General features: G+C 36.8%; 2 protein-coding genes and 1 long non-coding RNA gene across 8 annotated transcripts; 1 reads left to right on the top strand and 2 right to left on the bottom strand.

The window, feature by feature from the left end:
• Positions 1-1,662: 1,662 nt before the first annotated feature.
• On the bottom strand, positions 1,663-12,696 carry LOC116169736 (nuclear factor 1 B-type-like). 5 transcript variants are annotated; one of them, XM_031485898.1, is made up of 9 exons: positions 12,196-12,696; positions 11,251-11,406; positions 10,812-11,187; positions 10,694-10,762; positions 6,344-6,448; positions 6,140-6,295; positions 3,530-3,726; positions 3,141-3,482; positions 1,663-3,085 (listed from the first exon to the last, which is right to left on the bottom strand). In XM_031485898.1, exons 1-9 carry the CDS (start codon positions 12,274-12,276, stop codon positions 2,699-2,701), a joined length of 1,869 nt encoding a protein of 622 aa, XP_031341758.1. In that variant the 5' UTR covers positions 12,277-12,696; the 3' UTR covers positions 1,663-2,698. The 5 variants fall into 5 exon arrangements, with proteins under 5 accessions (XP_031341758.1, XP_031341765.1, XP_031341780.1 ...); XM_031485905.1 differs by having other exon boundaries at positions 6,353-6,448; positions 12,196-12,693; XM_031485920.1 differs by having other exon boundaries at positions 12,150-12,265.
• Positions 11,412-13,799, top strand: LOC116169785. The gene is made up of 2 exons (XR_004145074.1): positions 11,412-11,912; positions 11,960-13,799. It is a non-coding gene; the product is annotated as an uncharacterized LOC116169785 (long non-coding RNA).
• LOC116169771 (glycine receptor subunit alpha-3-like) lies at positions 13,206-18,366 on the bottom strand. 2 transcript variants are annotated; one of them, XM_031485939.1, is made up of 6 exons: positions 18,134-18,366; positions 18,002-18,084; positions 13,947-14,081; positions 13,719-13,895; positions 13,466-13,671; positions 13,206-13,417 (listed from the first exon to the last, which is right to left on the bottom strand). In XM_031485939.1, the coding sequence occupies exons 1-6, from the start codon at positions 18,292-18,294 to the stop codon at positions 13,265-13,267; spliced, it is 915 nt and encodes a 304-aa protein (XP_031341799.1). In that variant the 5' UTR covers positions 18,295-18,366; the 3' UTR covers positions 13,206-13,264. The 2 variants fall into 2 exon arrangements, with proteins under 2 accessions (XP_031341799.1, XP_031341806.1); XM_031485946.1 differs by having other exon boundaries at positions 13,238-13,417; positions 13,462-13,671; positions 18,134-18,363.
• Positions 18,367-19,849: the final 1,483 nt, after the last annotated feature.

The following is a 19,849-nucleotide window of genomic DNA, read 5'->3' on the forward strand; positions in this document are numbered from 1 at the left end:
TGGATGGGACAGATCAGGGAAGATGTCTTTAAAGACTGGAAGGAAGAATGGAATGAGAAGGGTGAGAAGATAAGGAGAGACTACATACGATTTCACCCAATTTTTCATAGTTCGGGAAATAGTGACTGAAAATGGAACATTTCCTGCAAAACGAGAAGTAGTTCCAATTTTTCATGTCATGAAAAAATATCCGGTGGTTAAGAATCCAAGTTTTCGACCTCCCACGCCTTGTGCTTCCCCCGTACCACCCTTAAAACCAAAGAAATTTGGTTGGTTTTTTTGTTTTTCAATCATATTATCTTTTTATAGGTTCACTTTACAACAAAATATTGTTATCAGAAATTGTAGACTATAACATTCTACACAACTTTGATATACACTACTTTTTTGTGAAATGTTTATTAAAAACGATATAGAGGTTCAGAGTTGTTTATATTTTTAAGAATTCTAAAATTTGTATGTACCTAGATGTTTTAACCAAATTTTATACTTTATTTCTATAATTAAGAGTTGGATGAGAAAATATCTTGAACTTATCATGGTATAAATCCCCCTACCCTGCACCCTTACCAAAGGAGATGCATAATAATTTAACTTTCAACTCTTGCTAGTGGGGATATTTGAATCACTATGAGGTTGTAGTGTAGCGCTTTCTAATATACGTTTGAAACAAAAAAATTATCTCAATTCAGTTCAGCTTCATTTTTCCACCCCACCCCCCTCCACCGCGGTAGGAATAGATATTTAAAGAGGTTTAGAAAATATATGTAACGTTGTACTCTCTGACTAAGTAAACCATTAAAAAGATATGAAAAATTAAGAAACCAACCAAATGTCAGGGGTTTTGGGGTTGGTACGGGGGAAGCACAAGGGGTGGGAGGTCGAAAACTTAGATTCTTAACCACCAGATGACTGTCTATGACATGCAAAAAGTTAAAACCCTCTATTCCCTGGACTATCACTGGACATGGTGAAAACACCGCGTACCTGAAAAGAATTAGAAAAAAAGGGAGCAGGAAGACTGTATAGACTGTGATAGAGTGGACAGCGCGGGGCACGCGGTGCCGGAATGTGTTAAATGGGAAGGGGAGCGATAGGGCTAGGAGGGTTGGTGGACGGAGAGGGAACATTATACCACTAATGGTAGAAGATAGATAAGTAGATTCATTACTAAAGTAATCTCCACAAGGGTATTAGAAGCAAGATAGGATATACCTGCACAGAGAAGGTGGGGGCGGAAGATTGCTTTGGTCATACCTGCCGACCACCTAGGCACCAAGCGAAAGGGATGATATGATCTTATAAGGTTGGCAGGGCGCATTTTTTCTAGTTCGTTTATTGACAAGTAGCTGAACACATGGACAGAAGGGAAAGCGAATGCAGGGCGACATTTTGTGGTACTTGCCCATTACTAAAGGAACCTTTTCACAAAATTTTGAATCGACACCAGTTTATAGTAAGATGTAATTTGAGAAATAGATAGGCGGACAAAGTATGCACAATATTATGATCGCCTAACTGGCCGGGTCGCTATCAGATATTTATGTTAAAAGCAAGGGATGTACTTTTTACGTCAGTGCGGAAGCTTGCACGAATAAGGAAAAAATTTCACTTATAAAAAATATCATAGATGAAGCTACAGGTTTAAATGAAACACAAATATTATTAAATAAACCCTCTGATTTAATCTTAAAAGTAATTTAATACATTCGAGTTTTTAAGCTTCCTACAATAATTAATAACCAATACTACTGACGTATAATACGCCTAACAATTGAGTTAACAATATCATGGCACTGGTTATAATATCACCCGATTCTATAAGTATGTGTTAATTAAGATTTGGTTGTTATATACAGTACAATAGTAGAATAGCTGGATGAGGCAGAGTGTCCCAGCAGAGCACAAAGTTAGTATCGAAACGGAGGGAATAAATACATCAGTCAGGGTCACTCTGCTCGTTGTGTGACTAGAAGTGAAATTTTACAAAGAAGTTGTGGATAAGCATGACCTGTACGATTAATGGTGACCTATCCATTGAACGTTAACGTTATCCACAACTGTTTTAAGGTTTGTCGATCACAGTAGATTTTATATCGAAAAATTGCCGACAAGTAACGAGAAATCTGTTTCGCACGACACATTCGTTAAATGTATCTTGGGAAATGATTTTTCCGGTGTATTGTCGTGCCAATTGGTGCAGCTGGCATTTTGCCGTTAAACGTAGTATACTACTGAGCTGGCGTTGCGCTGTGAGCAAGCTCGGATAATATGTCTCTAATAACTAGGCTACGGTATTCAATATTATTGTAATACTAAGGCACAGACCCAGCTCACTGCTTCTGCGGGCGTAGTCAAAAATTTGACCGGCGCACGCTAAGCATGTTCGTGGAAGACGAGCACCGCTGGATATTCTACCCAACATAGGAACAGAATTCAACCTAACATTGCCAATAATGGGTATCTTGCGGGTGTGTCTCCCGTAAGATACTCAGGACTGCAGTGTGTACACAGCCTAGTTTGGCATTTGATGTCTAACCTAATTAAGTACAAGTACAATTACTATACAGTCTATACTAATTTGAGCAGCTTCTAATGCGCACTAACGTTTCGAAATTATGATAATTCAACATAGGGTTTACACATAAATCGGCAAGAAAAGCTGCAGATGATAAGGCAGTTTATCGTTGTAGAAGGCTCACGGAGATTTCGGTGTTGGAAGTGATTCGTTCTCCCGCGCGGTGGACGTTTCTAATCCATCACCAGACACACTCGCTTGAAAGAATCTATCAGCTTCGCACATAAGATTTGAACTTGTACAACACTGATTATGATCGGAGGCTGATCCCGTGGTCGCCGTATCGTCCATTAAAATGACCGTGCCCGTTTCAGGATTCGATCCTGATACGGGGTGAGTAATCATACTGAAGTCTTCCTGATCAAGGCTGAACAATGGTGTACTCCAACGAGGCATCATATTAGAACGCTGAGTACCTCTCGCCGTATTCACATTGGGTGAGTACATGCTGAGGTTGGTAGGACTGATAACACCAGACATTCCACTCATACTCTGGTAACTGAAAAGCTAAAATGGGGAATGTTAACGACAACATAAATATCGCACATAATGTACTACCAACATGTCCTGGTTGTGGATGAAAATGGTTGAAGGAGTAGTCTCGGTTCGGCGAGTATGGACTGCTTGTTGGAACCGAATTCCTCTGCGATGGAGACTTTCGGCGATCTTGGCTACCGGGACTTAATGGTGGAGACGAACTTAATTCTGGCACGTCATTTGCGGGAGAAGCTTCACTTCCAGGAGGCGTTATGCTAGCGGGTGGTGAATTGGTGCCACTCATTGTTACATCACCTGTTGATCGGATAATGGCTACGGGACGCGCCATCGGTGGCAATGGCGGCGGTGGAAGCATCGTTGAAGGAAAGTACTGCGATTTCGGACTTCGAGACAAATTGTTTTGCATCTACGGTACAAAGGTAATTGACGGATTATTTACGCCTGCTTTATTACCTGTGAACTCTGCTGACTATTCTCCGTTTCTTGACACACAAACGTAACAAAGTCGGATAGTGTGTCATGCCCATTTTCTGGATATTTAACTTGATTCTGGTGTTGATGGTGTGGTTCCGGACTATGCTGATAAAATAATGTGCTCGGACTTGCAGCTTGTGAACTCGATGATACCAGTGTTGTGTTTTGTGGCATAGCTAAAAGGGAAATGTCCATTAATTAAGGCGATTATAACGTAGAGATGTCAAAAATTTTTCATAAATTCGGCGGAAACCACATCGAGTTTTGGTCTTGTGTCATCCGCATAAACAATTTATTTAACATTCTTATGTAGGAGGAGGAGGTACCCAAATTTGAATTGAATTCAATAATTTTGGTCCACAGACCGCACCCTGTGGACAGTTTGTTTTGTTATTCACGTCATTTGTGAAATGTTTTCACTTCAGGGGTCATTGCTGCCTTTGTGGGAAAAAAATAACTGGTGATGACTAAGGAAACAGACAGAGTAGTGACAGTGGCAGCAAACATAATTTTGGAAGACATTAGATCTTAAATGTACAATATCACTGACACACTGACAAATTTTTGAATGATGTTGAAACAGTGGCATAAACTCAAAATTCAAGCGGAAACTGGAAAATAAGTAGGTAGTGAATTTTTTAGTCGCAATAGCCAAAAAAAGCAAAATGTTGTTGTTTTCACTTTTATGTGTACCCCGCACTCCGTAGTGTTGGTTGAACAAAAATTACATGCATTTTGTGGATAATTAAATTCCCTACAAATTTTATTCTAATACTTCTTTCCTAGGATAGGCCACAACTGAAATACAGCGTTCTAAATTTGTAAGATTTTTAAATTTTTTTAATGCATATTTCCATAACTAGAAACTACATTATAGGAAATTTAACATTGAGTAGTACTCCTTTGTAGCTAAAATGTAACGTAACGAAAATCTGAAGAAAATGTCGATTTTTCGAATGTGGCGGTGGGCACGGAGGAGGGGGAATTGTGCATTTTGCATTTGAAACATTAACTAACTATCTTAGACACTATATAAAAAAAGGCCCCACCATGGAATAGCCCTCTTGTCATGGTGGTGGGGCTCAATAGTCATATTTTCAGTGGCGAAGCTAAGTATCCCAGGCGGGTGACTGCTAGACTCCATGGCTTTTACCCATAAAAGTTTGTGAGCTACCCAATTCCAGAAATGAGCCATGGTGTAGAATATTAACGAAAGTATACTCGACGGTTACTCATCAAATGTGATAAAAGGAGTTTTTTCAATATGAGAAGAATTCTCCCTACGTTGGACTCCTAAGCCGTACATGGTCGACACTTGGTCAACTTCTGATTGCATATTTTCTGGTCAAAGATGGATTGCCATTTGTTAATACAGGAGTAATGTTTTGTGAAATCGAACTCGACCATGACTCCTTAAAGGTGATAAGGGAAACTTTATCGACACGAGTACTCAAAGGAGGTGGAGGCCCCAGAGGTCTTTGCTTCCTCTGCCTCCTTTAGGTGTTGGACTCTGAGGGGTTGTGAATTAGCTTGTTTTAGAATAAGAGAATGAATCTGCAATTATTTTCTTAAAGATGAACACCTCATGGTTTTTAAAACCAGCATGTAATTGTAAAAGTCTGTTAGTACATGTTAGCTGCTCTTCGCAGATATGAGAATATATATACATACTACTGGACGTAAGGTAACGCCTGTTGCGCCCTGTGTACCTACTTTCTGTATCAAATAAGTGTGTTGATACTTACAACCTAAATCATATTTTTGCAGAAGGCCGCCATTTTTTTTAATGAAGAAGTTGCGTGTACCTGATCGGGGAATAGAGTTTTCCAATACTCAATAATTTCATAATTTTAATCATGAATTTACAGATTTATCTGGGAATAAAATAATGTACCTATACACGTTGTCCAAGGTCGATTGCTATATGTCTAAAAGTATGGGATATTCAATGAGTCCTGTTCAAATAAATCCAGTTTATAGTATAACTTCGAGTTATGTCGTTACTCTCACTTCGTTATTTTAAATGGGATTCCATAGTTTGTTCTTAATCAAAAATTTGAGAAAATTTGAACATTTGAAAGAATTAAGTTTTTTCAAAATTTTTGAAAAAGATAGTCCTGCATTGCATTTTATACGGAAACAAAAACGGATCTATTATTTTCAGTATTTCATTAAATGAGGCGTGGCCAGAACTAAAAGGCGGCCAAAAATCGTAGTGTGACAAACTGAAAAGCTTTTGGCCAGAACGCGCATGCGCAGGTGTATACGAGTGGTATCTGTGCTAGCCACGGCAATTTTGGTATATTGTATATTATGTATTTGGTATATATTTTTCTTACAATCATTGCATTGACTTTTTGACTTTTTCAATTGCCATATAACTATATTGTGCTATGTATGATACCGTTTTCGAAATTGATTCACCTTCTAGTTTATTACAAAAAATTGTAACTAGAGTCCTGAGCGATATAATGAACGAAGAAAAATTTTCGCTATGCAATTAATCACTAAAAAAGTCTGCAGCAAGTAGAAGCATGTCCAGGTGCCTATATGGCGCAAAAAGGTTACAATTTTAACTAGAAAACTTACAGTATGCCGCAGAGACCACCATGGCATCAACGGACGCCGATCGATCCCCGACAACAGCTCCTTGATCGGAATAGCTGTTGCAGTAGTACGCCGGATGTTCGACCTTAACGCTGTTAATGCTGGGCTGTGGTTCCGAAATTTCTTGAAGTATAGAGGCTGCAAAGTAATTGCAATAAATCATACGCATTTTAATGTTTCGTTAACCTATTTTACCCTTCGATAGCTTCCATAATTCTTTTGAGGAGAATACACCCGTCGCCATTATTATTTCATTGCAAACGACACCATTGTAGGGATTATGGGTATATCCTGAAATTAATCACATACTTTGGATAATGGACCAAGCTTTCAAAAAGAACATGTCGATTTCATTTAGTGTGGACTCGTTGCAACCATACATCTTATATGATTGCAAAGTTAACCCTTCGAATTTTTTTACGTGGTAAACTGCTCTAAAAGAATCTCCGTACAATTTTTTGAAGTGTGAAACCAAATAATGTTGACGCATCGGGATCTCTTCCACACCTCCTGGATATGCGTCCTCGCGCGTCTTTTATTACCGAAATTCCCATTTTCACTGAAGTGTGAAGTGTGTGAAGTTCCAGTTTCATATCCCATTAAATGGGCCAAAACTAGTATTGCAATTAATTACTGTTAACAGTTTTTTCAGTGGCATTATTGCACAAACCTGTAATATCACATGCCCTGTCTAATCTATTGTTTCTTTGACAACAAATAGACTGCCGGATTATTTGAAAAAAAAATATTTGTTTGATGTATGTCGATAAGAAATGTGTTAAATTGTCAGTTCAAGGGTTGCACATCCCTCACACGACGGTTGGCACGGGATGTTGATGGGCAATATGTCTTACATCGCGTACAAGGGCGGCATAAAAAACACACGCCAGTTTCACCTTTCCAGGGGTATAAATAAGGAGTCATCAGATGTCTTACTTGCACAATAATAACCCCATTTTTAATTGTTCACCATTTTCTAAAACTGTCCTAAACTTTTACCCGTTTGTGTGTAGGTATCGAAATTACATTTAACTAAACGTCCTGCCATTTTTCCATGGAATAATTTTTTCCATATTTTATATCACTTACATGTACTTATACAGGCTGATTCAAATTCGAGGGCCACCATGGGGATCTCGGGAATTGTAAGATAGATAGGTAGTTTGAATTTGGCAAAGTTGCGTATTTTGATCCTTAACAAAATGCAGTTTTGAAACCTAAAAAATTCCGACAACTTTTGGAGATATCAGAAAAAAACCGAAATTTTGCAAAATCGTTTTGATTTTTTACTGAAGTTTAAAGAGATATTTCGAAATAAATGATACATTATGGCTACAAGATGCTACTTTTAAATTTTAAGTTTGGCGTTTTGTCACCAATCAACCATCACCAACTTTGTTTTTTCTTATGGAAGTAATTTTTACTTTTTGGGTCATTTGATAGAGAATTCAAAAGAGAGTTCAAAAATATAAACATCACAATTTTTTTTTAATTATTAAAATATTTTCTTTTTTTGCCTAGAAAACTTTGTCTTGTTTCAAAACTGCATTTTGTTAAGGATCAAAATACGCAACTTTGCCAAATTTAAACTACCTATCTATCTCTTAGAGTTCCGGAGATCCCCATGGTGGCCGAAGTCGGATTTGAATTACCCTGTATAGTGTAGCGAATATTCCAGAATTCCATGAAAGATTAGTCATCGGCGATAAAGAACGAAGGGGAATATGACGTAATCTTTGCTAGAAATATTATTATTATTATATATTTGTTCAAGAACCTTCTGTAGCGACCTTGAGCAATCCACTGGAGAACATTCTAGGTTTGCTATATAAGCAAATAGAATTGTGTTTCGAATTCAGTTCCAACATCGACACCCTCTTGAGTTGTTATAAATAGTGAGTGATTAATTACCCACTGTTATAAATGAACCTATTTTAAGACTGTTATACATTTATTGTCAATGATTTGTAAATAAATAAAACCACGTAATTAAATTTGCGTTATAACATAGCTAGTTTTGAGCGGTCGCACAAATCTTCTTGTGCAATTGTTTTCGTTGTACCTAACATTCAATAACACGACAACATTAATTTAAAATCCCCATTGCTTGCGAGTGGCTTTTGTATAAATCACTTTTTAATTGTCGGCCATTTTCTAAAATTTTCCTAAACCTTTACTCGTTTTTATCGAAGGTGGTGTTGTAAGTAAACCGATATTGCATTTAACTAAACTTCCTGCCATTTTTTCCATATTTTATATCTCTTGCATGTACTTAAATAAACAGTATTCAATTCATAAATAAATTAATTAAACAAATATAGCAAACGAGTTCTCGGGTATGTCTATAGCATGTGCAAAATCAAATTTTAAACCTGATGTTAGTTTTGCTTTTATTTAAAGTGTATATGTATGAAATTTCATTTAATTGCTTCCATAAATAAGAAAGTTGGCACTGCACATCCTACACAAAACCAAATTTGGAAAATGGCGCTACATTTGCTTTTATTCCAAGTGGCTATGTATCAGATTTCATTTAAATCACTCCATAAATAAGAAAGTTGGCACTGCGCATGCGCAAAACCAAATTTTGAAACTGGTGTTATATTTGCTTTTATTCCAAGTTATGTATCAAATTTCATTTAAATCCCTCCATAAATAAGAAAGTTGGCACTGCGCATGCGCAAAACCAAATTTGGAAACTGGCGTTAAATTTGCGTTTATTCCAAGGGGCGAGATATCGTGCTAACGGACGGACAGACACCGCAAAATTATAAACTCGCTAGGAGCTCGTTAATAAAGGTGCAGACTTGAAGTATATTCTTAAATAATAAATTCAAATACAAGAAGTGTAATAATTGCCTTGGACATTAAAATTTTTGAACTTCATCAATGAAATTATTGTTTAGTTAGACGGATCTAATGTGTATGTTTGCCAAATCGTTCAAAGAATATTCTACAAAATATTGTTGATGGTCAGGGTTGTTCTACTGGTGGGAATAAGTTGTCAGTAAAGGATTGGCGTACTAAAATTTGATGCGGTGTGTCAAGGGCTTTAAATTTAGCTGTACCCCGGAAAACCCACAAAAGGGCACTTACCGTTCGTGCTCAGCAAATTGGTGTTCTAAATACCTTTCAACATTTTTTTACACTTACACAACTTCATTTGATACCACGCTCATTCTTATCTAGGCCAAATAATTGAAGTGGGTAGCCAAAGGTTAGCCCCGATTGATCTTTTTCAGTTTCTCCACCACCAAAGATATTTTTCCATAAAGCAACCGCATTAGTTATTTTATTTATTTATTTATTTACGTACTTGTCGATGCTTATTTGACATTTTTTTACACAGGGCAAAGTTACTCAAATTGTATAAAAGTAGACCAAAGGAAGACGTATTAGCACACTTTTATTATTCAATATTACCCCCATACCTATTTAATTTAATTCACATTCAAAGAGACTCTTTGGTTCACCCTAATACGGTAATTTAGAGTCTATGAGGCTAGTACAGTTTTAAGATCTACGAGTATGTGAGTTGCCTACGTTTCCATGAAACTTTAACCTTCTGGAAAGTTTAATTTGAGTAAAATTACGCCTACGCTTATTGGGGTAAAACAATTTTGAAAGTCATTTTTTAACCTGCTCATTATTAATTATTTTTATTATGATTCAATCAAATTTTACAAATAAAAAAATTCGTTAAGCCGCTTGTGAGCTTGTTTTTTCGATTTTAATAGCCCTTATGGACATTTCGTGCCTTAACGAGAATACAAACATGAAATAATTTTTAATTTCTGATCGAATGGCACTAATACGAAGTCTGTAAGTAAGGAGCCTTTGTGACTCAGACAGACAGACATCATCAGGAGCGCAAAAGTGCACTTTTTATTTTTTGAAAGTGAAAGTGCACTAAAAACAATCCGCGAAAGCAATTTTCAGACTGGCCCGACATGTTCAATTTGCCACTGCCACTGCTAAATTTTTCCTCCAATCCCCTTTTACGTGAAGTTCTACACTGTGAATTAACTTCCGTATAGTTTTTTACGAGGTCTTTATGTATACATTTGTGTAAGGTTAAAAAAATTTAGTTTTCTATCGTTCTTACATTATTTTCCAATGTAGCAGTCGCATTTTATGAATGTAATGATTAATCGTTACCAGCTTAAATTTAACAGGTGGTGAAACTGAGATTTAATGATGGATTTGCGTACCCTGATAGTGATTAAATCAATAAAAATAGTAAAATGAATTTCCATATTCTAATGGAACCCTTTCCTGTGGGAAATAAAAAAAAGTTGTTTTATTTTTCTAATTACTTTCACTAAGTAATCAAAAATATGAGTTAGTTATAGCGGTTTTAATCACCCAAAACAAGGGCTATCCTATCGCCAGAAGCGCGTAACGAATGGTCCACAACTACGCCATTTAGTTGTCGATTTTTGAAGAGGTTAATTTTTGCAATCATTTTGAACTGATCAAAGTGCTTAATAAAAATTAGGAGAAAATTTTGAATGCTTGATACCCCCTTCTTCCTACCTTTATTTTTTCGTTCGTCTTCTTTTTTGGTGTTATTGTTATTGTTATAACTAATTCCGCTTAGTATATCTGGAAAGAGAGCGAGATGTTATTTATAGAAAAACGGAAAATTGCATACCGTGACTGTTGATGAAATTAGCGAGATATAAATCCAGCTCTCGAACGGACACGTTAATGTGATAGGGGTTAACGCATAATCCCGGTTGCGAACAGTCGGGGTTTTTCTCTAAACGTTCGCCGTCCGTACTTTCGAGGGGGATGGCTTTGAACAAGATGACCATGACAAGATCGAGACGCCACACTTTATCTGCCTGTCGTAAACAGTCTATGCGGCGCATTTTGCCTTTTTGATCAGGATTTGATAAGACACACACTGCAGGTCTTTTGCCTGTAATACTTAGCACAAAGTCCTCGCGGCACTCTTGTGTAATGTCCTTGCGTAACTTTCCCAAAAGTCGCGATGCCCACTTTTGTTTAACTTCGGATTTTTCGTTCTGTGTAATGAAATGGAGCGAAAATTAGTAGGGCGTCGATCGTCGTCGTTTAAGGGTTTTTACCTGCAGAGCTTCCTTACACTGACGTTCCTCCTCCAGGGACATTCGTTTCTCGTGTTTTTTGTAATATTTTCTTTTAGCCGCCTGTAGGTTGAACCACGTGTAAGAGAAGGACTTGACGAAAGGCAGTAGCGCCTCGATGAAGGGGTGGAACTCGTCCTGGTGACATATACATGCACTCATCAACGTTCATTTAAATCAACCGATTGTGTGAAAGTGTTATAGAAGCAAACGTAATACACAGGTGATACAAACAGATCTTTAAAGATTCGATCAATTGTGATTTAAATAGAATAAGTAGCAACGGTAGGTGAAGAGTAAGGAACGTATAGTGGAGTGGACAATGAACGGGCTAAAATGCGGGCTTTGCGACTCGCGGCTGGGGCTATCGCCATCGCCCGGCTTTGGTCACGTACAACTTTGCATGCACACTACAACAATTGCATCACATAAACAACAATCAAAGACAGTGCACCCATAATTCGATGCATTTTAATGACTCGCGGATCTCATTTTAATAATGACATTTAAATTATAAATATAGGTGTCGGGCGGGAAGAAATTTGTTAACAGCTTGAAATGGAAGCGTCGAAATGTCACACACACATCAACTCATGCTATAGCAATCCAGCAAATGGACTTTGGCTTGTCTACGAATTAGAATTGTTAGAAATGTTCGTCTTTAAATTTATTTTTATCCGTTTATTTTTAGCCGCTAGCAATGAGAAAATGAGAGCCGAGCAGCAATATATAGCAAACAGCAACAACACAACAGAAAGGTATGACTGCAACAACAGAACATCAGTCAAACATCGAGGGCCAGCGGGGTAGATGCGGCCCAGCCGCGACTGCATCCACCCGAGCCGCCAAAACAGAACATTGAGGTTAATCATGTTAATTACATATCACGCCGCGGGGGAACTAGGAAGGGTAGCAGCGGTTAGGCACCTGTCCCGAGGACGGCGTCTGCAGGTACGAGGATACATCGGGCTCCACCATGCAGCTACGCAGCGAATCGGGGATGAACATTCCTCAGGGTCACCGGCCGGCGCCGTGGTGCGCGCCTTGTCCCATCACCAGCGTCTCTTCACAACGCCACCGCAGGAAACAGACGTATTTTTCATTGATTTCGCACTGCGCACTGCAGTCTTGTCAATAGTTCGATTTCACGTCACATGCCAACATAAAACGCACCCTTTCTACCGCGCGATAGCCAAGTACTTATGCTTACTATTAATAAAGACGCCAACTCTCGGTGTATTTATATTTTGCTACGCTGGGGGTGCCGGCTGGGATCGTTTTATGCCCACGAAACATGTTGGTTTCGAATAGCTTCAAACGGATGACTGCCGATAATATCAAAGCTTTGCGGCGACGCGAACGGCGCACCGCGACGCTACTACCACCGCACTTCTGACGATCCTGCTTCTCTGGGTAACGATCGGTATTGCATGTGCACCATCGCAGATTTACGACGATTTGCTCTTAGTCGACGCTTCGCATCCCAGATCCCAATTATAGAACGTAAACACCTGCCTTTCGATATAAATAATGCTACACCACCAACACTATGCTGCCACCAAAAATTCCTCTATTATACCTATCGGTTATCAATTATCCTTGAAACTAATTGCAAAACTAATCCGCATTCCCAAAGTCGTATTTTTGTTACCTGAGGACCAAAAAAGAAAACCGAAAATCTCCTCCAGAAGCGTCTTGATGCTATTTCGAGGTACAAAATCGGTGCGGTTTAGCGAAACAAAGTTTTTTATTATCCAACTTTCATAAGAGATACGAAATTAAGTTTGTCTTTCAACTAGCTTCTGTTCTGTTATAGAACGTCCAAAATAACTTTTCTATAAAAAGAAATTTTCTTGATTCGGCCAGGCAACTAAAACGATTTCTATTTCCTGTTCAGCAGGAAATGAACAAACCTCAACGTAAATAAGTGGCGTAAATACCGCGTAACATTTGATTTCTTTATTGATCAACAATAATACATGTGCGATGGCTTCCGTCAAAGGAATGTGCACCAATATACAACATTTAAAATAAAAAATGAAAAAGGAAAAAAAAATCTGGAAAACTGATCAATACAAATTGCCGTACTTCGACTATGACAAAACGTATCGTATTGTGTCTGACTTTCGAAACAAGGACGTTCCACTGCCTAAAACGCATCATAAAAATACTTACAAAAAAGAGATTACTTACCTACTCGAAAATTATTAGTCTCCGAGTTTATGTCCTCATCTGAGTAGCCTTTCATTGCCTTCGTTGCCACAGGCCCCATATAGTTATTTACGACTGCAAATTCCATCAGCGACAAAAATACAAAAACGGAACAACTCGACATCCAGACATCGATAGCTTTTACGTAGGAAACGGGAGGAAGAGACTGCTGAGATTGTGTGTTCTGCGTAGCTAGCAAAAATTGATATAATTTCATCAATGAGCGCAAATTACAATACCTAAAGTCAATAGGGAAGTTACGCCCAGCGTCACTCTCGCCGGTATTGCTTCCGGTTTAATCCAGAACGATATCCAAGACATAACAACTATTAAAGCTGACGGTATGTAAGTGTGAAATAGATGATAGCCCAGTCTACGTCGTAAATTAAAAACAATCGCCAAGCACGTGAAGTTACCTAGAATTTGAGCATCGTAAAATTCGCTGGGCAAAATTTTGAAGGATGTACCCGTTGAATATTCGATTGTGCAGTCGGCTGTGTAATTATTCGAGATGTCGAGCTGAGGAAGTTCAATATCAGGGTTTACTACCAACGGATTAGTTACGTTCCATATAAAAACCAAGTCGTGATCAGTATGCGACACTGCAATTTGAAAGATAATAATCTTTTATGTAACATGTAGCTAATTGGGTGCCTCGCGTAAAGCCCCCGGTGGGGCTCCGCTGGCAGCCCTAATAAAATGAATATATATATTAAAGTGGAACCTATAAGAATAAAGATAAACCTATGACAAAAATAAACAATTTTATGCCTCCCATTAATAGTTATTTATAATAATCAGAATTCGCTATTGCCCCACCAGATATAAAACATCCAAAAAGGACAAAATTATATATAGCTATATTTCAAGCGTATTCAACACAGAGCTGGGCAGTATTCGATTTTGTAAATACTTTTTAGTATTCAAATCCTTTAAAGTATTCAAATACTTTATAATTAAATACTTTTATGGAAGCAGCATTTGTATTTGTAACTCAAATACTTTCACAAATATTTAGTATTCGAATACTTCGCAAGGTATTTGAATACTTTGAGAAGTATTCGAATACTTCGCATAGTATTTGAATACTTAACCTTCCTTTTTTTTACCAAAAATCGACTACTCCAAAATTTCTCGGGAAAACACTTTTTCTTATTAATTTTGGTGCGTAGAATCCAAACCAATTCGTACTTTTTCGATTAGACTTCTCAATCAAAAGTTATAGACTAGAAACCAATTTCGAAAGAAAATTCAAAGGGCTGTAACTTCTGAACTAGTAGCCCAATCTTGGAACTGTTTGAAATTATGGATTCTACAGGCCACATTCTATAAGAAAATTTTTTTTTCGGGTCGATCTGAGACAATTTTTTTTTCGGGGCTCAAAAAAAGGCAGTGTATAACCTTCCTTTTTTACCAAAAATCGACTGCACCAAACTTTCTCGGGAAAACACTTTTTCTTATTAATTTTGGTGCGTAGAATCCAAAACAATTCGTACTTTTTCGATCAGACTTCTCAATTAAAAGTTATAGACTAGAAACCAATTTCGAAAAAAAATTCAAAGGGCTGTAACTTTTGAACTAGTAGCCCAATCTTGGACCTGTTTGAAATTATGGATTCTACAGGCCACATTCTATAAGAAAATTTTTTTCCGGGTCGATCTGAGACAATTTTTGTTCCGCGCCTCAAAAAAAGGCAGTGTACAACCTTCCTTTTTTACCAAAAATCGACTGCACCAAAATTTCTCGGGAAAACACTTTTTCTTATTAATTTTGGTGCGTAGAATCCAAAACAATTCGTACGTTTTCGATTAGACCTCTCAATACGAGTATAAAGTTATGGACAAAAACAAATTTCGAAAAAAAATTCAAAGGGCTGTAACTTTTGATCTAGTAGCCCAATCTTCAAACTGTTTGAAATTATGGACTCTCGATCGATCTCGATCTCAGACAATTTTTGTTTCCCGCCTCAAAAAAAGGCAGTACTTTTAAGTTATTCAAATATTTGAGAACAATTTAGAAATGTTTAGGGAAAGTTTCCATTGTCACAAAATCAAATATAAAAATCCATATACCATCTGAATACCGAATTCGATAGTCTACGTAACTTAAAAACAATAGGATTTAATTGCTATAAACAACAGCGTAATTTTATTATATTTTGAGATAAAGGGATGTTTTAACCATTGAGTGAATTAATTTTTACGGGATGGCTAGTTTGCCTTTATCGTCGTGTATAAATCGCAACTTTATTTTATAGCAGAAGCCATAGAAATCATTATAAAACTTCTGAAAGGTATTTAATTTAGACGTTCCAAGCTTATAGGTTCTCCCGTCGTTTCTATGGGAACAATATTGTATTCTGTTCTGAACTGCATTTTATATCGTGCTCTGCGTCTCATTTTTAATAAGAATGACAGATTTCATTAGAATGCACAATACTTGTTTCTCTCTGCCCTTACGGTTAAAAAGCCATTGTCTACTCATTCAAACCTATTAAAATATCAATTTAACCTTTGCCATAAAATAAATGAACTTAGTTTTATCATTTGCTTACTAACTTATTATTTACTCAACTTACTCAGTAAAAAATACTAACAATACAGTTGGCTATTTAAAAGCACTGACATATGGCATTTTTCTGCAGGTCAAAAAATATCCTCTTTTATGGGGACCGACAAGAAATCCAAATTTCAATTTTTAGAGACAAATTTTACAAATGTTTTAGACGATTTTCATCAAGATTTCTAATTTTTGTTGCCAAATTATCCAAATCCAAATAAAGCGACAAAATATTCTACCAATTTGGAAACTACGATTCCATATTGTCTTGTTATAGATTTATATGTATGGATGTTTTGAAAGAATAAGGTCTTAATCTCGCAATAGAACAATGAACAAATATTAGTAACGGCGCAAGAAATGCGGGAATAGTGACAGAGTTTGCGAATGCTAATAAATCAGCTTCTGAATTCATCTCCTCAGAGCGGTTGTCACTCCTTCAAGAAATTCAATGACACATGGGGTTGTGTCAGGTGTGATACGTCATGTGAAATGTTATCTACTGCGCATTTATAAAATTGCGCAATTGTCATTAGATCCCCCCCCCCCCCATAAAGCTAGTAAATTAATTCTCTATATGAGTTTATCGGAAATTAATTATGAAAATATGGAGGGAAGGGAGGGTGCACCTGCTTTTAGAGATCTGAAAAGATCATCAATAATTGGTATTAAAAAGTTCCTGATCAATTATTAAAATATTTCCTCAAATCAATTTTATTTAAATTAAAAATTTCTAAAGATTAGAAATTATACTTCCCCACCTTCACCTTCCCCTCCCATCGCCAACCATGGTATCCGGGGTTGGCTCTTAATGGCGCAGTATTAGATTGCACAAGAAAATCTGTTTTGTATTTTTTGATTGCAAAAGTAAAAATCCTCCATTGTTTTCTTATTGAATCTCTAGCCTCAACCTCCGGAACTCTAATCGGAAATGAAAAATTTTACCAAGAAATACTCTCTAATATTGCTGTCACTTGAAATATATAACAACCTTCTTAATTGGCACATTTCTATATTTATAAAAGTGCGTGTTTGCGTTTTGTCCGTCTATCCCTTCGTTCGGACACCGATTGATCCTTATTAATCCTTTTTTGAAACTTCTCTGGACAAAATCTCACAAATTTGTGTAACTTCCTTTCTAAACTCTTGGAAACCTTATGGAAACTCGTAACCTTCTTTAGGTTAGCTCTTCTCTAAAGTCCTCTAAAACCCACTAACGCTCCCAAATTCCATAGAGCGTTACAAAACTTTTTCAAGTTCTATGGCATCCTTTAAAACTCTGTAAACTTAAATGAAACTGCGGCACTTTTTTAAGCTCTGTAAACTATATATATATTACACTGAAAATGCCTCAAACTTTTTATGGCTATCCAAGATCCCGTATAACTTGTCTGAAGCTCTCACAAACCGTCCGAGACTATCAAGGTTTTGTAACCTTAAAAATGGGACACATTGCTGTAGATTTAAATGAGCCATAATCGGTGAAATATCTCCAGAACGTCGACTTTAGCTTGGAAAGATTCAGAAATTAAAACTTCTAGCTCTGTAATCACTATGTCTAGATGATGCTGTAATTTTACGAATGTGGATTCGATTTAAATAATTTAGATAGAATAACCAGGAAAATGTGGAGGAAATCTGTCGAAAGAAGAAATTTATTTAAATTGTTGTCTAGCTGAAGAAACTCAGTATCGGGATTTATAGTTACATTCCATATAAAAACCAAGTCGTAATCCCTATGCGATACTACAGTTTGAAAGATTAATATGATAATGATATCCAACCCGAGCGCCCCGCCCTACATAATTCACAACCCTACAGCCCGATTATAATGAAATACAATTGCATTTCAGGGTCGATGAGCAAACTCGTACTTTTATAGTTATGTTACTGTCTAGTCTACATATACTGTAGAAGTATTTTTCTGTCATCATAAATTTGGATTTATTTTTTGTATACTTACAGCTCTCTATCATCATGGAACATATTTGCGTATCATGGGGATACGACTCAAATTTCATGGCGCAAGATAATACGAGGGTTAACCTGAAAATCGACGGTTAGCGATCACTGAATAGTCTTAATGACATTTTACTTGGACATGTACAGCAATGTTTTGTCATGGTACAACCATAGATAATGGTTTGGAATTGTCATTTCGTGAAAAGTGACACTTTTCGCGTTTTTGAAAAAACAATCCGGTCTCCAAATGCTGTGCAGCCAATCGACGTCTAAAATCCTATATTCTTCACTCATGTTCTCTGGGAAACGTAAGCGCGGATCTTGCCAGCTTTGTGCCAGGAATATGTCTGTTACATAAGTCTACTGAAAAATGAAATTCAAAAAAAAATTAGATAAGTACCTTTACTCAGCTACGAACAATTAAAAAATTATCCTTCGACATGTAGAAATACCGAATGCGGATGTTGGGTTGCAAATGCGTGTCACTTAAATGTGGATTTTTTTCAAGACCCGATCTACCCCATACCAAGGAAGGGATATTTGAACAAACGGTTATAAAAAGTGTCTATATTAATATCTAAAACATTGCACTTATGGAAATGTATTACGGATATTAGGTACCTATATAAGACAAGCATGCCACGTTTTCCGACCGGAAATCGTAACTGATCGCCGTTATCTTGAAAAAGGGTGGAAATTGTAAGTGATATTGCTCTCATCTCCTGAACATCATGTCCAATACTAAATCCAATTTAAATAATTACTCAAAATGTCAGGAATTTCTGACTCTTCACAGTTATGTTTTACCATTTCACCGTAAACGCGACCTTCGCCTCGCGCCCAAAATTTATTTATTATTTATTGTATTTACATGTAGAGACGGACAAAGCACGGGCAATAGTGTTAATTTTTTTTAATGCGCTAAAGAAAAATGCGCTATAAACGTGAAAATTCTTCTAGTCTAAAAAGGTTTTTTATGTAATTTGTAGTCTGTAGGTATGCACTTTCAGATGTTTGAGTTTGAGTGAGAGCGTGTGTCAAAAAACAAGCTGGGTCAATTGTACCTCCTATGCGAGAAACTAATCCACATACAAGTTTTTTTCAAAATTTTTGGAAAATAGACTCAAAAAATAATCAACCCCTAAAGCAAATCTAAAAAAAGTGACAGAGCACCTCGGTGTGACCCTACGGAGTCATTGAATATTTGTAATAGGTTTCTTTATAGTAAAGTTAGGGGTCAGAATGAGATGGGGGTATTTTCTGCCTGTACAGACCTACAAGGTGTCTAACGATGCTGTCGGCTATTATATAGGAAACTCATTTTTGAAAAGTTGTACATTTATTCAATAAGGACGTTTCAGCAATTGTTTTTCAGTTTTATACGAAGCGGTGCCGGATCAGGTTTTGGCGCCTTATCACTTACCATTGAGCTCTAATTAATAAAACACCGTACATTTTTGAGAGAAACTACACGAAATTTTAAAAGCGCTGCGCTACTTAAATTTTAGAAAAATGCTTTGAATAGTGAAGTCTTTCACTCAACGAAGAATAGAAATACCTACATTTATTTATATTGTTTCCAATTCTCGCGTCAAATTTAGCTATGACATAGGATACAAGTCGTAGAAATGATTGCGTCTTAGAATAAGGGTGCAAATGCTGGTCACACTAATACAGACTATTGTATAGATCACAAATAAAGTATTATTATTATTATTATTAGTTTAAATTGCAGCCTTTTCCTACCGCTGTAGCTTTGTTCTACAAGGGCCATTCAGAAAGTAGCAAGCAGAAGTTTGAAATAAAAAGTTAAGAAAGTGTAAGAAACAACTTTTATTATATACATTTG

The sequence above is a fragment of the Photinus pyralis genome, unplaced genomic scaffold, assembly GCF_008802855.1.
Source record: "Photinus pyralis isolate 1611_PpyrPB1 unplaced genomic scaffold, Ppyr1.3 Ppyr1.4_LG1, whole genome shotgun sequence".
Classification (NCBI taxonomy): domain Eukaryota; kingdom Metazoa; phylum Arthropoda; class Insecta; order Coleoptera; family Lampyridae; genus Photinus; species Photinus pyralis.

Coding starts and splice junctions, on each gene's coding strand:
- LOC116169736 (XM_031485898.1), bottom strand. CDS start 12,276: ATGTTCATCCCCGATTCGCTGCGTAGCTGCATGGTGGAGCCCGATGTA. Junction 6,449..10,693: donor AGACGAACGAAAAAATAAAG/GTAGGAAGAAGG, acceptor GATTAATTTCAG/GATATACCCATAATCCCTAC. Junction 3,483..3,529: donor ATAGTCAGCAGAGTTCACAG/GTAATAAAGCAG, acceptor TTTGTACCGTAG/ATGCAAAACAATTTGTCTCG.
- LOC116169771 (XM_031485939.1), bottom strand. CDS start 18,294: ATGAGTGAAGAATATAGGATTTTAGACGTCGATTGGCTGCACAGCATT. Junction 13,896..13,946: donor CACAATCGAATATTCAACGG/GTACATCCTTCA, acceptor CTCAAATTCTAG/GTAACTTCACGTGCTTGGCG. Junction 13,672..13,718: donor AACTTCCCTATTGACTTTAG/GTATTGTAATTT, acceptor AATTTTTGCTAG/CTACGCAGAACACACAATCT.